The 25,852-nt window shown below is 40.1% G+C and overlaps 1 protein-coding gene across 4 annotated transcripts in view; it reads left to right on the top strand.

The window, feature by feature from the left end:
- The window catches only part of FNDC3A (fibronectin type III domain containing 3A), a 159,709-nt gene that overhangs the window by 41,545 nt on the left and 92,312 nt on the right, over positions 1-25,852 (top strand). For all 4 annotated transcript variants that reach the window (XM_045588660.1, XM_036455765.2, XM_036455763.2 and 1 more), the window contains exon 3: positions 11,906-11,981. In XM_045588660.1, the coding sequence (XP_045444616.1) occupies positions 11,906-11,981 (76 nt within the window). The remainder of the gene's footprint in view (positions 1-11,905; positions 11,982-25,852) is intronic.

The raw sequence follows: 25,852 nt of genomic DNA, 5'->3' as shown, positions 1-25,852 counted from the left end.
TCATCTACGATGGACACTTAGGTTGTCTCCATGTTTTCGCTATTGTGTAAATAATGATGCAGTGAACATGGAGTGCAGATATCTCTTTGACATAGTGTTTTTATTTTGTTTGTTCAGATCTATACCCAGAAGTGGAATTGAATTGCTGGTTCACACAATAATCTAATTTAAAATTTTTTAGAAACCAACATACAATTTTCCATGATAGCTGTATCAGTTTACATTACCATCAGCTGTGTGAAAGGGTTCCCTTTTCTTCACATTCTCAACAACAATTGTTCAAGAAACTTCTGTATATATCCTAGTGTTTGTTTGATGATATCAATAATAACAGGTATGAGCTTATAACTCAATGTGGTTTTCATTTTCACTTCTGTAATGATTAGTGATGTTGAACAACAGCATTTATCTGTAGGCCATTTGTATATCTTCTTTGGAAAAATTATTTCCTTTGCCCATTTTTAAATTGCCTTTTAAGTTCTTTTGCTATTGAATTGTAGGAGTTCTTTATATATTTTCAGATATTAACCTTTATCAAACATGACTTGCAAATACTTTTTCCCATTCTACAGATTGTCTCTTCATTGTGTGAGTCATTTCCTTTACTGTGCAAAGCTTTTCAGTTTGATATAGTCCCACTTGTTCAGTTTCATTTTGTTTGTGTTTCAGGTATGATAGCCAAAAAATCATTGCTAAGACATATGTCTCAAGGAACTTTTTTCTATGTATTATCAGGAGTTTTATGGTTTTAGATGTTATGTGTTTTTACTCCAATTTGACTTAATTCTTGTGAGTGGTATAAGACAGTTTCATTCTTCATGTATTATGATTTTCCAATTTCCTAGTACCTCATATTGAAAAGCCTCTCTTTTCTGCATTGAGTATTCTTGGCTTACTTGTCAAATATTAGTCAGCTATATATTCATGGCTGTATTTCAATGCTCTTGATTCTGTTTCATTGCTTTATTTCTCTGTGTTTATGCCAGTACCAGTTTTGATGATGAGAGCTTTATAAGATAGCTTGAAATCAGGAAGCATGATGCTTTCCACTTTGATCTTCTTCCTCAGAATTGCTTTGGCTATTTAGGATCTTGTCATTCCATATAAATTTTAGGATTATTTTTCTACTCTGTAAAAAATGCTATTGGAATCTCAGTAGGGATTGTATTGAATCTGTAAATGGCTTTCGGGTAGTATGGACATTTTAATAATATTAATTATTCTAGTCCATGAATACGGGATACCTTATTTGTGTGTGTGTGTGTGTGTGTGTGTGTGTGTGTGTGTTTATTTCTTTTATTGATGTTTTGTAATTTTCTGTGTAGAAATCTTTCACCTTTTTGGTTAAATTTATTTGTAATTATTGTTCTCTCCCCCCCCCCCCATATAATGTATTGTTATTGTATAGAACACTAGATTTTTGTATATTAATTTTGCATTCTACACCATTACTGATTTCATTGCTTAGATTTAACAATTTTTTGGTGGTGTCTTTAAAATTTTCTAGATATAAAATCATGTCATCTGCAAGTAGAGATAGTTTTACTTCTTCCTTTCCTAGTCTTTTATTTCTGCCTTTTAATTCTTTTTTCTTGACTGTGGGTAGGACTTGCAATACTATGTTTAGTAAGAGTAGTAAGAGTGAGCACCTTGTCTTGTTCCTGATCTTGGAAGAAAAGCTTTTAAGCTTTTACTGTTGAGTATGATGTTAGCTGTGGGCTTGTCATATATAGTTTTTATTATGTTGAGATACGTTTCCTCTATATTTAATTTGTTAAGTGTTTTATCATAAATAGATCTTGTCAGATGTTTTATCCATGTCTATAGAGATATTTTATTCTATTAATGTGATATATCATATTTATTGCTTTATATATGGTAAACCATCCTTGTATGCTAGAGATAAATCCCACTTGATTATGGTGAATGATCCTTTCAATATGCTACTAAGTTTGGTTTGCTAGTATTTTATTAAGAATTTTTAATTTTTATTCATCAAGGATTTGGGCCAGAATTTTTTTTTTTTTTTTGGGGGGGGGGGATAGGAGGGGGATGAGGGTTCTTATGGTGTCATTTTTGGCTTTGGCATCAGAGTTATATTGGTCTCATAAAACGAGTTGGGAGTGTTACTTCCTCTTTAATTTTTTGGGGGAGGAGTTTGAGAAGGATTGGCATTAATTATTTAAATGTTTGGTAAAATTTACCAATGAAGCTATCCTATCCTGGGCTTTTCTTTGATAGGAGATTTTTAATTACTGACTTTTTACTATGAATTGATCTGTTCAGATTCTCTATTTCTTCGGATTCAATCTTCGTTAAGTGTGTTTTTAAGAAATTTTTGTTTCTTCTAAGTTGTCCAGTTTCTGCATATAGTTGTTCACAATAGCCCCTTATGATCCTTTGTAATTCTGTGGTTTCAGTTGTATTGTCTTTAATTCAAGTTTTGATGATTTGTGTTCTCCTTTTTTCCATGGTTAGTCTAGCTAAAGTTTTTTTTTTTGTTTGTTTGTTTTGTTTTTTGTTTTTTTCTAAGAGCTGGTATTTATTAAGTTCAAATTCTTTAAAATACAACTTAAGACAAAATTTCTCCATTTTTATTTGATCTCAAGACAACTGTTAAATATTTTTTTTTAGTTTATTTTTATTTATTTATTTATTTATTTTTTATCAATCTTTATTGTTCATATTATTACAAAGGTTCCTCATTTCTTCCCCCCTCCACCAGATTCCCACCCCACCCTCCTCCCCCTCCCCATCCCCCATTGTCCTCATCCATAGGTGCACAGTTTATGTTCAGTCTCTTCCTCCCTCCCTGTCCCCGATAGTAAATCCCTTTTCAGATAGTAAATCAGTTACTTAGCATTTTCTCATATCAATAATACCTCCACATGCCCAATGATACACTTCACACAAAAGATATTTCCAAATAGGTCAACCAGCCTCATCCAGGCCCCACCCAAGGCACTCACAGCTCAACACCTCAGCACTATACTAACTCAACACATCCAGATCTAAGCCTTCATCACTTGATTCAGCAGACCCTCAAGTTCCCGCAAAAGTTTCCAGCCATGTCTGAGAGGCAGCCTTGGGGCATGGGCACACGAGGAGCTAGCTGTTCCGGGCCTGGCTGCTCCGGGCCTGGCCTCTGTTGCTCTGGTTCGTTCCACAACCAGCTGCTCTGGGTCTGGCCACTGCCGCTCCTGACCTAGTTGCTCTGGATTTGGCTGCTGCTGCTCCGGGCCTGGCCGCACCCGACCCGGCTGCTCTGGGCCCGGCTGCAGCTGCTCCGGGCCCGGCCGCTCCCAGCCTGGCTGCTCCCAGCCTGGCAGCTGCTGCTACGGGCCTGGCCATACCCAACCCGGCTGCTCTGGGCCCGGCTGCCTTGGGCCCAGCCGCTCCGAGCCTGGCCGCTCCTGGCATGGATGCTCCGGGCTTGGCTACTGCTGTTCTGGGCCTGGATGCTCCTGACCTGGCTGCTCTGGGCCCAGCTTCTACGGGCCCGGCCACTCCGGGTCTGGGTGTTCCTGGACTGGCCACCCTGGGCTTGGCCGCCTCCGCCTCAGGCCTGGCTGCCACTGCCCCAGGTCTGGCTGCTCCAGTGCTGGCTGTTGATGCTCTGGTTCTGGCTGCTGCTGCTCTGGGGCCTGGCTGTTGCTGCTCCAGGCCCGGCTGCCACTGCCTTGTGCCTGGCCACTCTAGGCCTGGCCGCCGCTGTTCCAACATTCTGTCCTTTTTTTAAAAAAAAAATGCATTTATGTTGCAATGTTGGCTGGTGAGTTGAGTTCTGACTTAGTCTTTGATTTTTCAAGATCTTATTTGTATTCCTTCTTAAGTAATTTTACTATCTTTTGCTCTCACTTGATTTCTTCACATTGAGAACTTCTTTGGTTTCTTCTTCCTTATCTTGGAAGCTCAGCAGGTTGGCCTTTGGCACCGCTTTGTTCTCCACGGGCTCCTGAGCTGCTTCAGCCTGTTGCCGGGGTCGGCGTCACCCAGGAAGCAGCCTTGGCTCTGTTGCCCGCGCTCAGCGGTCGAAGGCTCAGGGGCAAACCCCCCCCCCGGGGGGGCCCCGTCACCCGGCTCCTTGCTGGTGCCCGGCTGGCCGGTGTCCAACAGGGGCTCCTCCTCCTTGTCGCGTTCCTCCAGTCTGGAGCTTTTTTTCTCCTTCCCGCTAAGGAAGCCTAGGATCAGAGTCAACAGACTGTCCAATGTGCGTGACTCTGGGGGCTCTGCTTTTCGCCGCTCCCCCAGGACTCCACCTCACAGCCCCGTCTCCCTCTGCTTGAGCCTGGGTCCCCAGGGTCTGGCCTAGGACTGGGGTTCAGAGCAGTCAGGAGTGGGGCTCAGCTCCGCCGGAGATTTTGTTTCTTCCCGCCAGGGCAATACAGCCTCAGAGTCAACATTCTGTCCTCTGCGCTCAGTGTGCGCAACTCTGGGGGCTCCGCTTTTCGCCGCTCCCCTGGGATTCCACCTCACAGCCCCGTCTCCCCCTGCCTGAGCCTGGGTCCCCAGGGTCTGGCCTAGGACTGGGGTTCAGAGCAGTCGAAACTGGGGCCCAACACAGCCGGGGCTCCTGTTTCCTTCCCTCCAGGGCAATCCCGCATCAGTCAACATTCCTTCCCTTGCAAGCAATGTGCGTGACTCCAGGGGCTTGGCCTTTCGCTGCTCTCCCAGGACTCCACCTCACAGCCCCGTCTCCCTCTGCTTGAGCTTGGGTCCCCAGGGATTGGCCCAGAACTGGAGTTCGGGGGCGGTCAGGAGTGGGGCTCAGGACCGCTGGAGGCTTTGTTTCTTCCCGCTAGGGCAATACAGCATCAGAGTCTACATTCAGTCCTCTGTGTACAATGTGCTCGCGACTCCGGGGGCCCTGCTTTTCGCCGCTCCCCTGGGATTCCTCCTCACAGCCCCGTCTCCCCCTGCCGGAGGCTGGGTCCCCCGGGTCTGGCCCATAACTGGGGCTCAGCGCTGCTGGTTCAGGGGTTCAGCCCAGGCCGGGGGTTTTATTTCCTTCCTGCTAGGGAACGCCAGGCAGCACCCAGCCCTCTCCTCCTCTCCGGCTGCGACCTTCCGCAGGCTCGCGCGTGCGAGCGCGCAGCATGTCTCCGTACCTTGTACCTTAGGCTTTTTTTCAGCTCCTCTGATTTTCCTTCTGGTTTTCTCTTTCCTTCTTGTTGTAGAATTTTCAGTCAGTCGACTACCTGTAGCTCTGGGCAATGTCCACTCTACATTTTAGTTGTATTCCATTGAAATTGTTGTGTGCTGCTGCGGTTAGGAGTCTACCCGAGCAGCCATCTTGGATCCTCTCTCCTAGCTAAAGTTTTTCCGTTTGCACATGGCTTGATCTTGTACATAGAAAATCTTAAAGAATCTTCAAAAAATAACTAGAGGCTTCGGGTCAAGATGGCAGCAGAATTACAACTAAACTACAGAACAGCTATCATTCAGAAGTAATTTCTACCTGGACAAAAGTCCTAGAACTACAGATACAAAGAATGCAGGTTGAGAGTGGTAGGAGGGACAGAGATATAGAACGAGCTGGTCCAACACCCACTTGTGGTGGTTAAAAATCCCTGAGGAGTGACGGGTCCCAGCCCCACAGCAGACCCCCAGGTCATGGTTCCCATGCCAGGAAAAGAAGTCCCCATAACTTCTGGCTGTAAAAGCCAGTGGGAACTATGATCGAATGAGGGAGGGCTTCTAGAATCCCAGGAATTCCTCTTAAAGGGACCACACACACACTCAGATTCACTCACTCTGAGCTACAGCATTGGGGCGGCAGTTCGAAAGGCACCTGGGACATGTGGGGAGGAATTGAAGTATCTGGCATCAGGATAAAGCTGAAGGGGTAGCTTTCTCCCAAGCAGAAGTGCTAGAAGAGGCCATTATTCCTTTTCTGAACCTCCCTGCCACAGAGCTGGCAGACCAGCATCACAGCTGAGTTTTTCACCCTCTTGACTTTATACATGCTATGTGGTTCTCTCCTTGAAATGTCCTCTTCTCATTTTTAGCTTGTTAACTTCTGATTGTCTTTCTGAACATTATGTAGTTATCATCTCCAGGAATTTTTTTTTCTGATTATCTGGGATGAGTAGGACGTTGTTTATATCCCTATTATAATACTTACTAGTGTCTCAGTGCATGAGATTAATGCACAAGGAGGGGTGTCCCTCAGCCCCGCCTGCACCCTCTCCAATCTTAGACCCTTAAAGGGAGTCTGACCTGCAGTCATCCCTCTCACAATCCGGGACCGCTGGTTCTTAACCACTCACCTGCCTTTCTGCCTGATCGCTCCCAACTGCCCTCCGCTGCTGGCCTGATCACCCCAAGGCTTTTATTAGTATAGATATGACCCTTCACAGAAATTTTCACTAACCCTGCTTTAAAATAAGGGCTTGGCAACTGAATCATTGGGGCCAGACTCCAAGATTTTGTTTCTCTTAATAGTTGAGGGAATATGATCTTGTCTTTAAGTTGCCCTGAACATCAATGAGATAATGACTTAGAAAAGTATAAAAGCACCATATAAAGACATCTGTCTTTTTCATGTACTAAAAAGAATAAAGTAGTAAAATGAAAAACACTTTTTATTCTCTTTCCTCCTTCCTTTACAGCCTTTTTTTAAACTTTGAAATTTATAAAAATTTCACTCCTGTTTTCATTTCTTTACATTCAATATTATTTTGTATTAGTTCCAGGTTTTATATTACCGTGTTTCCCCAAAAATAAGACATCCTCCGAAAATAAGACCTAATTACAGGTTTCCTTCTGAGTGAAATATAAGGCATCCCCCCGAAAATAAGGCCCCCCAGGCTAAACATGAGAGATTTGGTCCACTGATTCTGAAAGAAATGGAGTCACAAGAAATTCACCAGAAATTCAGGAATTGGATTGTTATAATGATGTTCCAGAAGATGATGACATGATTGTCATTGAATAAATGAGTAAATTCTTGATACTGTAGGATTCACAGTTTGTCTGGTTTGTGTTGACAACTACCGTACTACCATACCGTATGCAGGTAATAAATTTCCTTTATTTTCATTTAACAATAAATGTGTACTGTATTCTTCTTCATGGAAAAATAAGACATCCCCTGAAAATAAGACCTAGCGCATCTTTGGGAGCAAAAATTAATATAAGACACTGTCTTGTTTTCGGGGAAACAGGGTAGTTACAGAATAGTGGTTAGACAATCATATACTTTACAAAGTGTCCCCCGATATTTCCAGTTCCCACCTGTCATCATACCGTCATTACAATACTATTGACTATATTACCTATTTAACTGGCAGTAGGTTTACAGGTTCCTTCAATCTTTCTTTTGGGTTGCTCGCCCTTCCTTTTCTTTCTCACTTTTTCCCTCATTTTCTTTACATACCCTGTTTCCCCGAAAATAAGATAGCGTCTTATATTAATTTTTTCTCCCAAAGTTGTGCTAGGTCTTATTTTCAGGTGATGTCTTATCTTTCCATGCGCTAGGTCTTATTTTCGGAGGATGTCTTATTTTTGGGGAAACACAGTAGTATTTCAATTGGCCCTCAAAGCTCAGTGAAGGCACTGGAACACGCTTAATCCATTTTACAGACAGGACACTGAGGCCAATTCCAGTTGGCTGTGGAACTGGACTCAGTGCGCAGGCAGCCCTCACAACTGCTCTCCGCCTTTCCTAAAGGACAGCCACAGGGCAAACAACAACCCTCCCTGTGAGGCTTCTGAGCCTCCTTCTCAAGCACCTCTTCATTGTGGTTGCTCCACATTCTTTCCTCTCCCCTGCCCCGCCCCCATTCTTTACTGCTCCCTAGAAGGTGGTAGGCTTCGCACTCACTATGCAGGCACTTGCTGCAGTGGGGCAGGTTGGGAACTGGGGTCTGGGGGGCACCGACATGCTTTTGGGCCAAGGCAAGAGCAGGAGCCTCCGCCTCTCAAGTGTGTATGCTGCAGCTAGGCCTGTGGGTGCCGGCCCAGTTAGCACCGGGAGCTGCGCTGAACTGCTGCCATGGGGTACCCAGCAGCGCGTCGCACCTCCACTGAGGTGGCACCATCCCTCCACCTCCACCTCAGGGCTACAGGTCCACACCCCTCCACCTGGGCATCCTTTCACCGAGGGTCATCACCTCTTGTTTCCCACCGGGCCGACCTGCGTCTTGGGGCCACTGCAGAACCTCGTTCTCTGTGGGTCTGTGGGTGAGGCAGATCCCCTCCTGTCAGCCCCCTGCCCTGGCCTGAGGCCCTGCCCGGTGCACCTCAGTGACACTCTGCACCCCTTGGGCTGCCCACCTCCTGGCCAGCCACTTTGCTGAAGCTGCAGCACTCGCCTGGGAACTGCCCCTCAGGCGGGGCCTGTCCACTCCCCACCATGGCTACTGGGTGGCTGCTTTGCCCAGAAGCTTACTCTTCCTTCAGGCACTCTCCTCAGACCCTGGGAGCTTGGCTCCGTAGCCCGCCCCTCGGTGGTTCCCTGCAGGGCCCCCCCCCCCCCCCAGCTCTCCTGGGTCACCTGCCTGTACTGAAGCTGCTAGGGTGCCCTGCTGTGGGCAGCGTGGTCCTGGGGCAAGGGGTGGGGTGTGGGGAGCAACTCCAGTAAAGTTTAGTAAACCCCAGGTCCACATTGGCATTCGGCTACAGGCCTGTGGGCTAGCCAGGGGAGTCTGCCTGGACAGAAACTTGCATTTAGACCTGGAGTGCTGTCCCAGGCTCTGCAGCCACGCCCACCTTGTGAACGGCTGTAACATGATGGCATCCCAGGCAAATTTGCATATTCCTCCATTATATATATAGATTATATATATAGATGACACTGTACAGTTTGTTGGCTGAGAACCTGTCTGCCTCCCTCACTAGAATGTGAACTTTTGAGACCTTGGACTGTGATTTATTTTTTTCTTGGTACCTACAGTACATATAAAAATAGGTGCCAAACAAGTGGGTATTTAATAAATGATTTTCAGATAAGTAAATTTTATTGTTTACTATTTTCTGGAACATATAATTTAAAAGAGGCCTCTTTCTCCTTTTTATTTAATAGCAGAATATATTATCCAATAGTTATGTATATGTCATGTTTGGTTTTCTTAGTTTTACTTCTTTTTACCAACCTTGTAGTGAATTAGTTCATTAAAGAAACAATTAGTGTTTTATAGAACTTTTAGTAACAATACTGTGAGATGATCATGATTTTAAAGAAATAACATCTATATAAAGCACACAGCATTGTGTGACACACTAAGGACTACTTCAGGGTTTGGACACCATTAAGAATTGAATGAAATCTAAAAAGAACAGTGAACCCTTTTCTAGAAAATGGTAATATCTACAGAAAGTTTCATATACAATTCTGGGTAGTTCATAAAGCCTGTGAATAGTTATCTGTGGCCCCAAGAACTCTCCTGTTTTAACCCAGTGCTATTCTCAGGTAAAATCCTTCAATAATTCACCACCTCTACCAAATTCTGACACTAATTAGGAAAATAGTGAAAAAGACAGAATGGGTTAAAAATATTTTTAAAGAACTAGGATTTGTTGGAATTGACAAAAATGTATTGGAAATAAAAGCAAACTGAAAATCGTCTAGCCCACTTTACAGATTTTGTTTTCTTTAAAACCATTCTTGGGTCACAGGAAATTAAGAACAAAATAGCAGAAAATCATAAAAAATAATAGTGAAAATATTCTGTGATTAAAACTTAAGCTCAATAAAATTCAGAGTCTAAAAGTACATATATTACTTAAAAAAGAATGAAATAGGTATTAAACTGAAAAAGTTAGAAAAACATCATTGTAAGTCTAAGGAAAATGAAAGAAAATAATAAAAATTGAAAATAAAAATTAAGGCACTAAGCCTGGCCATGTGGCTCAGTTGGTTGAGTGTCATCCCCTATACCAAGAGGTTACAGGTTTGATTCCTGATCTAGGTACATGCAGCTTTCAGTTCAGGCCCCAGTAGGGGCATGTGTAGGAGGCAGCCTATCTATGTTTCTTTCTCATCAATGTTTCTCTCTCCCTCTCCCTCTCTCTCTCTAAATGTTAATAAAATACACTTTAAAAATATAAATGAGTTAATGCATTAAAAGAAACCTACTTAAATAACTGCTATAGTCTCTTCTCAGGTCCAGAGTGATTCTCCATAGCACTACTTGCACTTTTCATTGCCCTTAAAAAGACTCACAACATCATTTACAATATATCAGACTTGTGCCTACCTTTAAAAATTATGGTAGCCACATTAAAAAAGTAAAAACAGATAAGATTAACTGTGGTAGTGTTTATTTAACTCAGTATGCCCAGAATATTATTTTAACATGTAATCAGTATAAAAACTGTTACAAGGTATTTCCATCGTTGGGTGTTTTTTGTAATGCCTTTGAAATCCAGTGTGTGTTTTACACTTACAGCACATCTAAATAGAGACTAGCCGCATTTCAAGTGCTTGATAACCAGCTTACAAGTTAAATTTAGAAGCAGTAGAAGATGGTTACATATCAAAAATAGATAGCATTGGCTATAAGAAAATAATCAACTATGTTAAAAACTAAGAAGAAAAGGAAATAGGAATATAATTGCAGTATAATGTAGTACAGTATCATTATTTTTTAAAATATATATTTTTTATTGATTTGAGGGGTGGAGGGAAGAAAGAGAGGAACATCCATGAGAGAGAAACACCAGTCACCTGTCTTCTGCATGCCCCCTACTAATGATTGAGCCCAAAACCCAGGCATGTGTCCTGACCAAGAATCGAGCTGGCAACCTCTCTCTGTGCACAGGATGACACTCAACTGAGTCACACTGTCCAGGGATTATTACTATTATTAAGATGCAAAGAATACAAATCACTAAGAACACTTAAAACCTCAAAAGATAACATAAATAGCCAGTTTATAAAAGAGCTAGTAACAAAAATAAGAGATAGCATTAACCTCAATAAAAATTAGTATAAGTTTAAAAGATAGTAATTACTATTTTCATCTAGCAAGGCGGCAAAGATTTTGAAACTATAATTTCCATGTTTATGGGAAGTGTCATAAAAGGCTGTTCCCAAAGATTATGGAGGGAGAATATGAATTAGTAAAACCTTTGTTAAAAGCAGTTTAACAATAGACACAAAAATTAGGAATCTATCAAAAGGGAGCAATATTAATTATATAGAAGGGAAAAATACATGCCAAAATGTTCACCTCTGCATTGTTTATAATAATAGCAAATTGAAATCTACCTAATTTTTTTACATTAAGAGAATGGTAGAATAGTTTATGGTATAGTCATTTGATGAAATACTGTAATAACATGGAAGAGTCTTTTTTATAATATCTGAATAGGAGATCATATATATCTAAGGAGAAAAATTAAGCCTTTGTGTAGAGAACAAGACTAAGAAATTTATCGGAATGTGAACAATATTAGGATACAAGGACCTCAGATTTTTTTCCAGTTTTCTGTTTTCCAAATGCCATAAAATTAGTGAGTATTACCTATAAAACTACAAGAAAACCACTTAACATGGAGGGATTCTTAAATATAATTTGAAAAGTCATGTTGATTCAAATCTGCTCTACTTACAAAGCTAAATTTTAAGTTTTAATAAATGCAGTGCTTAGCAGCTGATGAACTAAATGTAAATGTCCCAAACACTCTGTAGTTTGACTCTGTATATGTTTTATAGTAAAGTTTATTGACTTTTCAATAAAAGTTTGCCACTATCTTTTTTAATCCCCTTATTTTTTACTTAAGTCTGACCTCCAGAAAAGTGACATCATACTTCTTTAACAAATGTGTAAAATACGTAATCCCCATTTTCCTTTCCCATTTCATAAGATTAGATAGTTCATTATCTACTCTCTTATTAGCTCTTGATATACTAATTTGCTCTTCTGTTGTTTTGATTAATGCTTCTTCCCCTCTTTTTAAGGTTATTCTGGTACAAGTTAACCCAGGAGAAGCATTTACAATAAGAAGAGAAGATGGACAGTTTCAGTGCATTACAGGTAAGAATGATAATTTATTATTATTTGAAACAAGAAAAATTTATAATACATAAAAATATATATGCTGGTGGTCTCTTCCTTTCTTTTTCATTATCACTACACCAAGTCAAACTCTGAATATCTTATATCTTAACAACTGCAGCATCCTAATTAGTCTCTTTGCCACAGTTTCTTGATTAATCTTATTAGACCCAGTGCACGAAATTTGTGCACTGCGGGGGGCGCGCAGGAGGGTGTCCCTCAGCCCAGCCTGCACCCTCTCCAACCTGGGACTCCTCGGAGGATGTCTGACTGTCCCACAGGGACCAGGCCTAAACCAGCAGTTGGACATGACTCTCACAATTCGGGACTGCTGGCTCCCAACTGCTCACCTGCCTGCCTGATTGCCCCTAACTGCTTCTGCCTGCCAGCTTGATCAATCCTAACCATTAATTTGCCAGCCAGATCAACACCTGACTACTCCCCTGCCAGCCCGATAGCCCTCAACTGCCCTCCCCTGCTGGTCCAGTTGTCCCCAACTACCCTCCCCTGCCAGCCTTGTCATCCCCAACTGCCCTCCCCTGAAGACCTGGTCCCCCCCAACTGCCCTTCCTCCCCTGCAGGCTCAGTTGCCCCCAACTGCCCTCCCCAGCAGGCCTGGTTGCCCTCTATTGCCTTCACATGCAGGCCTGGTTGCCCCCAATTGCCCTCCCTTGCCAGCCTGGTTGCCCCTAACTGCCCTTCTCTGCAGACCTGCCCCCCCCCCACTGCCCTCCCCTGAAGACCTGGCCCCCCCCAACTGCCCTCCCTCCCCTGCAGGCCTGGTAGCCCTCTATTGCCTTCCCATGCAGGCCTGATTGCCCACAACGGCCCTCCCCTTCTGGCCATCTTGTGGTGACCATCTTTTGACCACACAGGGGTGGCCATCTTGTGTGATGGGTCAATTTGCATATTACCTCTTTATTATATAGGATAATATTACTAGAGGCCCGATGCACAAATTCATGAACATTGAAAGGACATTAATTAGAAGAAATATTCTTTTTTTATCCGAAACCGGTTTAGCTCAATGGATAGAGCGTCAGCCTGCGGACTGAAAGGTCCCGGGTTTGATTCCGGTCAAGGGCATGTACCTTGGTTGCAGGTACATCCCCAGTAGGGGGTGTGCAAGAGGCAGCTGATTCTGTCTCATCGATGTTTCTAACTCTCTATCCCTCTCTCTTCCTCTCTGTAAAAAAGCAATAAAATATATATTTTTTTAAATATTCTTTTTAAATATATATATTTTTTTTACAAAGAGGAAGGGAGAGGGATATAGAGTTAGAAACATCAATCAGCCGCCTCCTGCACACCTCCCACTGGGGATGTGCGTGCAAACACGGTACATGCCCTTGACCGGAATCAAACCGGGGACTTTTCAGTCCACATACTGATGCTCTATCCACTGAGCCAAACCGGTTAGGGCAGAAGAAGTATTTTAATATTATTTACCCTTTCTTTATAATAGAAGTGTCAACCAAATTCATGATTGACATTGGCAGATTGAAATACACATGCGATTGGCACATCACGCATGTGCGAGTCAACTTAGGCTTTTATAGATATAGAATCAACGTGCTTAATTAGACCTGCTTTCTGATGTAGCTAACCTTTTTCCAGCCCAGTGAAGCACCCCAGGTCATTGTCAGCAACACAGCTGTAAACATCAACACATGCAGGGAGGACACAGGATGAAATATTAACTGCAGCAGTGTTTGACTATGTTTTGTGCAGTGAGAAAACCTGAAATCATATTCAAGGTCCACCATTTCTTCTTTTTCAGTCGCATCAAGATTCTGAGCTTTCTAAATCTCCTTTTTCTGGCTAATGAAAAGAAAATAGGGTTCCCCTGAGTCTCCTAACTGCCAACTCCAGGAGTTCTGAGCATCAAATGAGATGAGGCATGAGAAAACACTTCACAGACATTTGGATAAAGTGTAAAATGTTTACCCCTGGCTATAAAGCAAGTTGTGTTTCTCTGCTGAAGAAACTGCAGGGAGGCTAGTTGTAACTAGGGAGTGGAAGCCGGTTGTTGCTACATCACGTCATGACCTGGCACTCACAGTGACCGTTTTAGGGCTGGGCTGGGCAGTTGGCCACATTTTGCGCCAGGGAGTCACAGCAGCATTGACTGTGATTTGGTGGGGTGTTATTCCAGGGTGGTGGCAGGGCCTTGTGTCCCACTTTGGGGAAGCTGAGTATTTCTTTGTGGGTGCCAGGTCCACGGTGTCATTTCTCTGTGTGCATCACAGCAGCTCCTGCGTTGAGCGTCTGCCCTCTGGTGGCCAGTGTGCATCATAGCGACTGATTGGACAGTAGGACACAGCATATTAGCCTTTTATATAGAGACATATTGTTTATGTCACTCACCTGCTGAAAAATCTTCAATGAATCCAATTCAGGATCCTTAATCTTTTTCTTAAAGATCATTTTATCTTTCTAGTCTTTTGACTCATTTTTCCTTTAGCACTGTTTTATTTCTCACTTGGTAAATTATTCACTGTCTTGAGTCTATCTTGTACTTACTGTAGTGTTCTTATCTAGAATTCACCCTTATCACCACCACCCCTAGCCTATCCAAATGCTACCAGTGCTTCTAGACTGAGCTCAGATCTTACCTTTAAAAGGTTTTTTGTTATTTTAATTTGCATCTCTGATGATTAGTGACTTTGAGCATTTTTTCATGTCCTCTTTAAAGAAGTGTCTATTTAGGAAATATATCCTAAGAATCCTGAAACACCAATCAGATTGTTTATAGCGTCACTATTTACAATAACTAAGATCTGGAAACAGCCCAAGTGCCCATCAATAGATGAATAGATAAAAAAAGCTGTGGTACTTTTACATAATGGAATACTACACAGTTTTAAAAAAGAATGATTTGTTAACCTTTGAGACAGCATGGAGGTCCTGGAGAATATTATGCTAAGTGAAATAAGCCAGTCAGAGAATGATAAGTATCACATATTCTCATTTATATGTGGAATAAAATGAAGATAAACTAATGAACAAAATAGTTTAAGAGACATGGAAGCATGGAACAGACTGGCGAATCTCAGAGGCATGGGGCGGGGCGATTGGGAGAGGGGGTAGGGAGATGAGGCCCGGCCAGAAGTTAAACAAAGAACTTACATGCATATATCCATAATCCGGGGACACAGACAGTAATTAGTGTGGCAGGCTTGGGATGGGCCAGGGCCAGGTGGAGAGGGACAATAGGGGGGAAATGGAGGACATCTGTAATACTTTCAACAATAAAGATAAAGTAAAAAAATAAGTAAATTAATGTTTTTTTTATAGTCTTTAGTATTCCCTCCACATTGCTCACTGGCCATCTCCTTCCTTCCCCCCCCACCCCCACCCCTACGTTACTCACTAGCCACCCCCTACAAACACACTAGTAACAGAGAATCTCCAGATACCATCAGATGTTCCGGCAAGAGGAGGAGGGATGACGGGGTGGGGGCAGGGGGGTACAAAATCACCCCTAGTTGAAATTTGATAATTTCAACTAGCGACTGATTGGACAACCAATAAGTTGAACGGCCAATAAGTTGACTGGTTGTCTGCCCCCTTATTGAACGGCCAATAAGACAAAAGCAGTATTTAGAGAACCTGGGTTTAAATCCCAACTCTCACTGATTATCTGTGTAAACTTTCATATGTTATTTAACCTTTATCAGGTACATTTCTTATTTTAAAATTTCCATTCTTGTGAGAATAATAGTACACCCCATAAGATAATTGTAAGGGTTAACTAATATGAGTGTAAAGCATTCTAAACCAGATCTGGCACATATAAGACACTCAGTAAATTGTGATGTTGGGTGTTGTGGTGTTAATTATTTAATAGAAAATTAGTCCATCTTCTGTGAAACTTCATAATACCAATTATTGCGCCATTCATTTTGCAAGTAACTATGTTCTTTCTTAGAACATTTCTTCTTGTTACATTTTTTAAAGCCATTAAAATTTTGTGTGTTTAACTTGAAATGTTTACTCTAAGTTTTGAGCCCTTTAAGAGCAGATACCATTTCTTACATTTCTTCACTTATTGGCCTTCCACATATTGAGTACCTAAATAATAGGCTTTCATTTTAAAAGAGCACATTAGAAGTAGGGTGACCATATGCCTTATACAACCCACCATACAACCCACCATACTTCTGAGAACGAAAGAGGGCCTAGCAATTACTCTGACAACTGTTGTCAGCCAAGATTATCTCAGGCAAACTTATGATACCTCCCATTTTACCTGCTCTGTCTACTGAATCAAACTCTAGAGAAGCAGTTAGCTCAGTACTTACAATTAAAAAATTTAGCCTGCCATCTAAACCTTACATGTCTTGGAGTTAGCACTTTCTCTAGGGCAGGCGGAAAGCTTGGCTTCCATTGTCGGGGAAACCCAAGCCTCTCAACTGCTCTCTGTGGCTGCAGCCATCTTGGTTGGGGTTAATTTGCATACTCACTCTGATTGGCTTGAGTGGAGTGATGGTTAATTTGCATATTACTCTTTTATTAGATAGGAGGATTATCTACATAAATAAGACTCTATTTCCCATTCTGGTAATGTTTGAACCTGAAGTGAATGAGAAGGAAATGAGGCCTCTATTCCTATCTTTGTCTTTTGTGGAGTTTTCTCCTCTTTGCAGTCTTTCACATGTCAATAACACAGTGAATTTTTAATCTCCCTTTTCCATTTAAGACCCTGTTAGCTGACAGGGACTTGCCTTGAGAAGGTTGGAATGAGTAGGGTAAAATAGGGAAAAACAGCAGATGACCACAATATGTAAATCATGTTAGAGAAAAAATAAGATTTTATAGTCCAGTCTTCTTCTCCTGATGAAAGTTGATATATAGTGAGTAAGTATAGAAGTGTTATTTAATTTCAAGTAGGAAGTAGCATTTTCAACCATAGAAAATTCAGATTTAAAGAGTACCCCTCAAAAAGAAATATGAAGACAACTATTTTAGTAATTTTTGTTTTGTTTTTGTTTTTTTAATCCTCACCTGAGGATATGTTTATTGATTTTTTTATGTTTTGGCGAGAAGGGGTGGGGAGAGAGAAATATTGATGTGAGAGAGAAGCATCTATTGGTTACCTGCCATACTCGCCTGTCCAGGGATCAAACCTGCAACCTAGCCGAAACCGGTTTGGCTCAGTGGATAGAGCGTCAGTTTGTGGACTGAAAGGTCCCAGGTTCGATTCCAGTCAAGGGCATGTACCTTGGTTGTGGGCACATCCCCGGTAGGGGGTGTGCAAGAGGCAGCTGGTCGATGTTACTCTCTCATCAACGTTTCTAGCTCTCTATCTCTCTCCCTTCCTCTCTATAAAAAATCAATAAAATTTATTTTTTTATAAAAACAAAAAAACAAACAAAATCCTGCAACCTAGGTATGTGCCCTGACCAGGAATCAAACCCACCACTTTGTGATGTATAGGATGACACTTCAACCCTGAGCAACACCAGCCAGGGCACTGTCTCAGTAATTTTTATATTTTTCAAGTATTTCTTGCAGATGATTAACAGTTTAAAAGACAAATAAGCCTTTTTCTTTTTCTTTTTCTTTTTTTTTTTTTCCTCTTTGTTTCAATTTCTCATAAGAAATAAACTAGCAAGTACCTGAGAGCATAGGAAAGGATCCTTGGCATGTTTTCAAGTTAGGATGATTATGTCAAGTTAATGATGATACAAGAAAAGATATTAAACATCTCCAGTTGTCATCTCCCTTTGTCCAGTTCTCCTGGGAAGTGATAAAATAGAAGGGAGGATAATGCTTTTAAGTCTAGAAGCCTAGTTTCTTTTCAGAAGAACCTACAGCAGAATGGGAACATTCTGTGTCAAGCCTCCAGGGATAGGTTCCATTCCTTTTACAGGAGAGGAAATCTCAAATTTCAGGTAAATATGTTTAATTCAGGGAGAAGATATTTTAAAACATTATATATGGTTACTCATAAGCCATCTTCTCCAATTATGTATAACCATAATAGATATTAGTATTTTGATGTCAATAAAACTAAAAGCAATAAAAGCCCCCCAAAGAGGTGACAGTGGGAAAAAGCCTCTGAGTTAACAATGAATTGTGAGGCCACCCAGTAGTGCTCCAAATCTAAACCTAAATGTTATTTGTCAAGCATAGCATGTTATATAAAACTAGAAGCCCGGTGCATGAATTTGTGCACCAGTGAGGTCCCTCGGCCTGGCCTCCGGGTTCAGGCCAAAACCAGCTCTCTGACATCCCCGGAGGGGTCCTGGATTGTGAGAAGGCGCAGGCCAGACCAAGGGACCCCATAGGTGCACAATTTGGGCCAGGGAGGGACATGGGATGTTGGCCAACCAGGTAGAGGTCGCAGTCTTCACTCAGTCCCAATAGGCCAGACCCCTGCAGCAAGTTAACCTACCAGTCGGAGCATCTGGCACCTGGTGGTCAGTGTATGTCATAGTGACTTGTTGACTGGTTGTCTGCCCCCGGTGGTCAGTGCTTGTCATAGCAAGTGGTTGAGCAACCTTAGCATATCATTAGCATATTATGCTTTGATTGGTTGAACGGCCAACTGGTCAACCAGACACTTAGCATATTAGACTTTTATTATATAGGATGCTTAATTAATGGTGGCTTATTCTACAACAGATGTGTCTAAAGAACCTAGATAACCCATATGGGCTGGTGGAACCTTAAGACATGCTTTTAAAAGTCCAGACCTTAAACCACAGAAACTGTGAGGAAATTTAAAGATAAATATACTCTGTTATGTTGGAAATATATGATCTAAAATTTGAAAGCTTACCTAATATATAAAAAGAACAACCCTTTTCAACATCAGCAGTAATGATTTAATGCAAGTGTGAACATGTTAGATGACTGGTTTGCCTTGTCATATAGCACTTTTTTTCAACCCTTCTGGCCTTAATGTTAGATTCTGGCAGGATTTGCGTCATTGATCCATATCACTGCCTCTCTGATGTCAGCATGTAGACATGCAGTTATTGAGACATAGTTAACCTAATGTGCTACAATAAATCCCAAGCTCTATTTCCTACTAGGATAACAAAGAATGATTCATCATTGTTCACATTAGACTGATACTAAAAATAGCAGTGTTCACAATCTGTTGTATGTATGCATATTAATATCACAGTCTCCCTAGCTTTCTAAAAAGCACTAAAAATACTTTTGTTTAGAAATAGGTGCTTGGTAAACACATCTCCTACTTCAAGTTTCTTTTATCTATATATAGTTCAATTTAACCATAATAAGTCATGCTTCAGATTTTCTTAGTGTGCTTATCAATCATATATCTAAATCCTTAGCAAATATAATTATAGAAATTTTCAGTTACCTGTACACAGATAAATGAAATTTCCCATAATTCTGAATCATACTTAGGCCCCAAATCATCTAAGCAGTGAATAATACAATAACTATGATTTTTTTTATCTTCTGTTATTTCCTGCCTGTTTCTATTCTCAAATTATAATCACCATTTAAATTCCTAGACTTAAGGCAAGTACTAATTGCCTACCTCATGTGAATAAATGTTGCCATGTATTGTGTAGCCTTAACAAATAAGCCTTTCTTATTAATAGGGTATCCTTATATCCCACTTTATCTAGAACAATCGTAGTTTATCCTGTCATCTTGGTATGTAACCAGCTTAACATTTGTCCTAGACTATTCATTTTTAAACATAATATAATTAGTAGTTATACTAAAATAATCTGTGATACATCTACTCAACCATAATATTATGTTTCCAGATTCTGGCATGATCTCAGAATTCTAAGTAAGCAAGTTATTCATCTCTTGTTTTTATGTTTACCTATGATTAAATCTTATAAAAGGCAACCAGAATAAACCATTTCTCTTTTCCTGATCCTTGCCAGAAGCAAGTTAAGGAGAACAGTTAAGGGACTTTGTAGCAAAGCAAAGAACTCTTAGATATAGAGAGCTAAAGACTGCTAACTTCTTCCAGTCTCTGGAGCTGGTGGTGGCAGAAGTCATATGTGATGCTGCTGGCCATTTGATGTCATCAGGCCACTAGTTAGAGGGATCAATGGGAAGCATTTAGGTTAGATGAATGTGAAATATATAAGCAAGTAAAATCTAAATATTCCTGCAATAGAATATATATTAAAAAAATAGTCTGGTTTTGTCATTTATTATGTAAATCTATAACTTTGTTATTGCAGTGTGCTTTTTTTGTTTGCAATAAACCCCTTCAGCAACAATGAGCTAAAAAAAAATCTAAACTTTGTGAAATATTCAAAAGAATCATAAAATGCAATGAGGGTTGTTTTTTTTGTAAAAAATATTTGAAGGTATATCAGTGAAAATAATTTGGACTGAATATGTCACATTTTAGTAAGATTTTAAAAAAATAAATGTCCTTCACTTAGCAGAATTTGCTTCCAGCTCACCAGATAATACCTCAGAATCAGACTATTTTTAATATAACTGTTATAGTCCTAAATTAAAATATTATAAAAAAAGATTTAATTGAAGGTATTCTTATTCTCAAAATAATTAACTATAAAACATAACAGTTGCAAGCAATTTTATGAAAAAAGTTAAAAATAGACTGTATTAAAAAGAGAAAATTTTCAGTTAAATACCAGTGATACTGAATTTTAGACAGTATAGCTAACAAACTAATTAAAATACATGGATATGTACTAATAATAATTGTTCTGCTTATAATATTTAATATTCAGATATTCAATATAAAGTAGATGATAAAATGGTCTTTAATGCACTCTGTTTTTATTTTTTATTTATTTAATTCTTTGTTGTTTAAAGTATTATATATAGTATTACATATGTCTCCTTTTTTCCCCATTGACCTCTCCCCAACCACCCCACTCTCCAACATACCCTCCCCCAGTGTCTGTGTCCATTGGTTATGCTTATATGCATGCATGCAAGTCTTTGGTTGATCTATTACCCCTGCCCTGCCTCTAAAGTGTTTTTAATAAAACATTTTACTTTTTAAATATTTTAGTAGGACTCCTTTTCTTATCCGTCAATATGATAAAAATAGTCAATTATGTTAACCCCTCCTACTGTTTTGAGACTAAAAATATCCTTTCTTTATGAAATGATGGTTTTAATATTCATTTCTCTGATGATTAGTGATCTTGACATGCCAAGTCATTGGGGCCATGCTCTATAGCAGTTTGAGACATACAGTTCTTGATCTGTAGAAGATAAGGGCTAGCTTGACACTATGGCCCTTGGGTCTTAAATTTAATCACATTTCAGCTCATACAAACAGGAGAGGTTATATGTCCCAACTCTAGAAAGAGTGTAAGACCTCACTCCTTATATTACTTTTCTATCTTAATTTTCCCTTTTCTTCAAGTTGTCACCTATTTTGTTTGGGGGTTTCATTGTTGGTTTTTTTTTGGTGGGGGGGGGGGCGGCGTAGCTTTTGTTTTTGATGTTGTGTATATCTCTTAAATCTCCTAAAATTACCTTTGAGAACAAGTTTGGCTATTAAGTGATTCACTGACTTAATAGTTTTCCATAAGATATCCCCACTTAAGAAACTTGTAGAATCTTATCTTTGTAACAGTTAAGTGAGTTACATTTGGTTACACTTTTCTTTGTTATATACTCAGCAGATATTTGCGTGTATTGTGTGGGGGTCTTCCATTCAAATGTTCAGTGTTTTTCTATTTGTGGTTAATCTTCAAGTGAATTTTGGTATTGTGCTGTAGTTTTCTCATTTTGTAATTGGTAATATATTCTGAACAACAGAGGTAGTATAGTATAATAGTGAAGAGCATGGATTTCAGAGCTAGACAACCTAATTCAATTTTCAGCTTACTAGCTGTAACACTTTGCAAGATACTTAATATCTTTGTATCTTAGTTTCCTCACCTGTAAAATGGAAATAATAGTTGTTCTATTTCATAGGAATATTATACAGATTAAATAAGTTAATATCTGTAAAGCCCTTAGACCAGAGCCTGATACCTCGTAAATGCTTCTAAATACTAATGTAACCCAAGTATAGTGCTAGTGATTGTGTTGACAAGCCTGAAAATTAGCAGTTCAGAACAGTGTTAAAATGTTATTAAGAATTCCATACAATTGGTATGATATGTCATGGTATTAATTTAAGAGAGCCTTCTGCAAAATAGTTGATAGTGTTTTGAAAAAAAAGAATCAGGCTCATATTAAGTTTTCTAAAATTGTCATTTTATCAGGTAAAAAGGGGAAAATGGAAACTATGCAGCCAGCACAGGTCCACAGTTCAGGCTCTTGAGGTTCAGGAAGTCTCAGGTAGTGTCGGAGATGGGTACGGGGAGAAACTGCATTTTGTGGCTCTGGGAAAGGGGCCATTTTTCTCTCCTGTGCACCTGACCAATAACACTCCTCCTTACAGGAGGTGCACTAGCCCCACCCTCCTCACTCTCTGTGTCCCCACCGTGCCAATCTTGCACCTTGCAGAGAAGTCTGCTGGCTGTAGTCAGCGTGGGCCCAATGTGCAGACCTGTTTGGAAGGCAGACTCAGGAGTTGGTTGAACAGCTGGCAGGCAGAGGCAGATCCGGGGGTGTCTTGTGACTTTTGTTGACCTGCCCCTGGGCTTGGCATGGGTGGCAGCTGGCCTTGGTACACAGTTTGGACTCTTCCATGTGGAACCAGGTTTAGAAGAGGCAACCACAAACTCTAGATCTTTTTGTAACTCCAAAAAGGTAGTTCAGGGCTGATCACAGGCAGCACATGACATTGACCTGTGCCAGAGATCTTCCCAGGAATGCCCAGAATCAGCACTGTCCTGTGGAAACCTTCAGACTACATCAGAGCACAACCCAACTAGCTTTGCAAGTGGCACACCCAAAGGGAGATCTCAGTGGGCACCAGATCATGCTGGGGCAAATTTCACTTCATCAGGTCAGCTCCCACAATACAACTTGTGCATTGTGGTCAGGGTCAATCCTCAGAGTCAGCCAGGCTGAAGGTCAACCCCACCCACTGACAGGCCAAAAGCAATCAAGACTCAACTACAACAGAAGGCCCACATAACCAACACATTGGACATTCCTGAAGCACCTACACAATAATCATCAGACTGTGTCATTGAAACTCACGAGATACCTACTACATAAGGCAACCATACCAAGACTGGAGTCAGCAGATCTACTTAATATACACAAACAAATACAGAAAAGTAACTAAAATGGGGATACAAAAAAAAGCATGCCCCAAATGGAAGAATCAGAGCAATCTGGAGAAAAAGAACTATATAAAATAAAAGGCTAGCATTCAAAACAATGTACAAAGGTTATGAAATGTTAAAGGAATTTCTTTAAGAATAAAGAAAAAGAAGACCAACATAATTATAAAGAATAAAATGGCAATAAATATGTACATATCAGTAATCTAAATGTAAATGACTAAATGCTCCAATCAAAAGATGCAGGTTAACTGAATGGCTATGAAAACAAGAAATATTTATATGTATGCTTTCTATAAGAAACCCACATCAAAACAAAAAGACACAAAGATTAAAAGTAAAGGAATGGAAAATTATATTTTATGCAAATAGAGACCAAAAAAACTGGGGTACCAATACTTAAATCTAACAAAGTAGATATTAAAACAAAAACTATAACAAGAGAAAAAGAAGGACATTACATATGATAAAGGGATTAATCCAGCAAAGGATATAAGCCTTGTAAACCTTTATGCTCACAACATACAAGCCTCTTCTCTAACCAAAATGGTATGAAACGAGTAACCAATTTCAAGAAAATGTTTTGAAAAACACAAACACATCGAGGCTAAATAACATGTTACTAAACATGAATGAGTTAACAATGAGATGAAGGAAGAAATCAGAAGTTACCTTGAGATGAATGAAAACTCAAAATCTCTGGGACACAGCAAAAGCAATCCTGAAAGGGAAATTCATAGTATTATAGGCCTCAAGAAAAAGCTCAATCTAATTTTACCTCAAGAAAAAGCTCAATCTAAATTAGAAAAAGACCAACAAATATAGCCCTAAGTGAATAAAAGCATGTAAATATGCAAATAAATGGAATAGTGTGTGTGTGTGTGTGTGTGTGTGTGTGTATGTATATATATTTAAAAAAACAAAACAAAAAACAAGAGCTGGGTTTTTGAAAAGATAAACAAGAAAAAAAGAGAGGGGCCCCAAATAAATAAAATCAGAAATGAAAGAAGAAAAGTAACCACTGACACCACAGAAATACAAGGGATTATAAGAAAAGACTATTAACAACTATGTGCCAACAGATTGGACAATCTGGAAGAATGGGATAAATTTCTAAATATGTAAATACAATCTTTCAAAATTGAGTTAAGAAGAAACAAAACCTGAGCAAACTGTTTACAACCAATGAAATCGAATCAGTAATCAAAAACTCCAGCAAAGATTCTGGACTGGATGACCTCATCAGTGAATTTTGCAGGATATTCAAAATAGAACTATCATCTACCCCTTTCAAACTATTCCAGAAATTCAAGAAAATGCTCATTGCTATATAATGCATTCCTATCATTTTAATTCTCTCAGTGTATCCTCTCTCTTTGTTTTATATGAAAATTTTTGACATATGCACTTCCTTGAATTAACAAGTTCTTTAGAAAATATAAAATACATCTGTCTTATACTTTCCCCATTATAACTGAGATTCTTGAAAGTATGGATGATGTCACTAATCTTCAGCATTAGAACTTGGTAGCAATTGCAGCAATAGTAAAGGTATAGAACTAAATCTCCTTAGAATGGTCCTGAAGACAAGTGAAAATATGAATGTGACCAAAATGACCAATAAAGCCAAGACCGAGTGGAGAAGAAAGTAGTGGAGGTAATAGCAAGTGTGAGATATGGAGAGAGAGCTTTAACCTAGTGAAAGAACAATAATTCTGCCGAAGCCGGTTTGGCTCAGTGGAGAGCATCGGCCTGCGGACTGAAAGGTCCCAGGTTTGATTCCGTTCAAGGGCATGTACCTTGGTTTCGGGCATATCCCCAGTAGGGGGTGGGCAAGAGGCAGCTGATCAATGTTTCTCTCTCATCAGCATTTCTAACTCTATCCCTTTCTCTTCCTCTGTGTAAAAAAATCAATAAAATATATATATATTTAAAAAGAACAATAATTCTGAAAATAACATTGAAAGGGTCCAATTTTATGCTGAGATATGTGGATGAGGTCAGTTTGGGGAAGGTCTTGAAAAAGTAGTAAGGATCTCTGATAGTCTCTCTAGAAAACAGGATCATTTATTAATTATTGATAAATTCCTGAAAGAATTCCTGAGCAATGCTGACTGCTGAGTTGAAGTTCTAGATAACTACATTTATAAGCAAGACAGTCTGAGTGCTATTTTTTAAATACACTTTTTATTGACTTCAGAGAGGAAGGGAGCAGAAGAGAGAGCGAGAAACATCAATGATGGAGAGAATCATTGATTGGCTGCCTCCTGCACATCCCCTACTGGGGTTTGAGCCAGAATCCCAGGCATGTGCCCTTGATAAGAATCGAACCCAGGACTCTCTGGTCCACAGGCTAGCATCCTATCCATTGAGCCAAACCAGCTAGGGCCTGAGTGTTATTTGATTTCTACAGCTCAGGTCTAAGAAAAGGGAAGGTAATTATCTGATTGATTGGATTTGGGGATTTTTCAGGGGGGAGGATTAGAAAGAAAGTCTATGAAGGCAGTGTTGAATCAGAAGAAAGGGGAGATAATTATGAGAAAAAACAAATGTAGAAGAGAACTGGAGAGATGAAAGCTAGATATGGTGGCCAGAGACTAAAACATTGAACTTTAAAAAAATGTATCTTTATTGTTGAGAGTATTACAGATATTCTTTTTTCCTCATTGA

The sequence above is a fragment of the Pipistrellus kuhlii genome, unplaced genomic scaffold (genome assembly GCF_014108245.1).
Source record: "Pipistrellus kuhlii isolate mPipKuh1 unplaced genomic scaffold, mPipKuh1.p scaffold_m20_p_3, whole genome shotgun sequence".
Classification (NCBI taxonomy): Eukaryota; Metazoa; Chordata; class Mammalia; order Chiroptera; family Vespertilionidae; genus Pipistrellus; species Pipistrellus kuhlii.
Note: the sequence above shows the minus strand (reverse complement) of the source record. Positions and strands in the feature narration are given on the sequence as shown.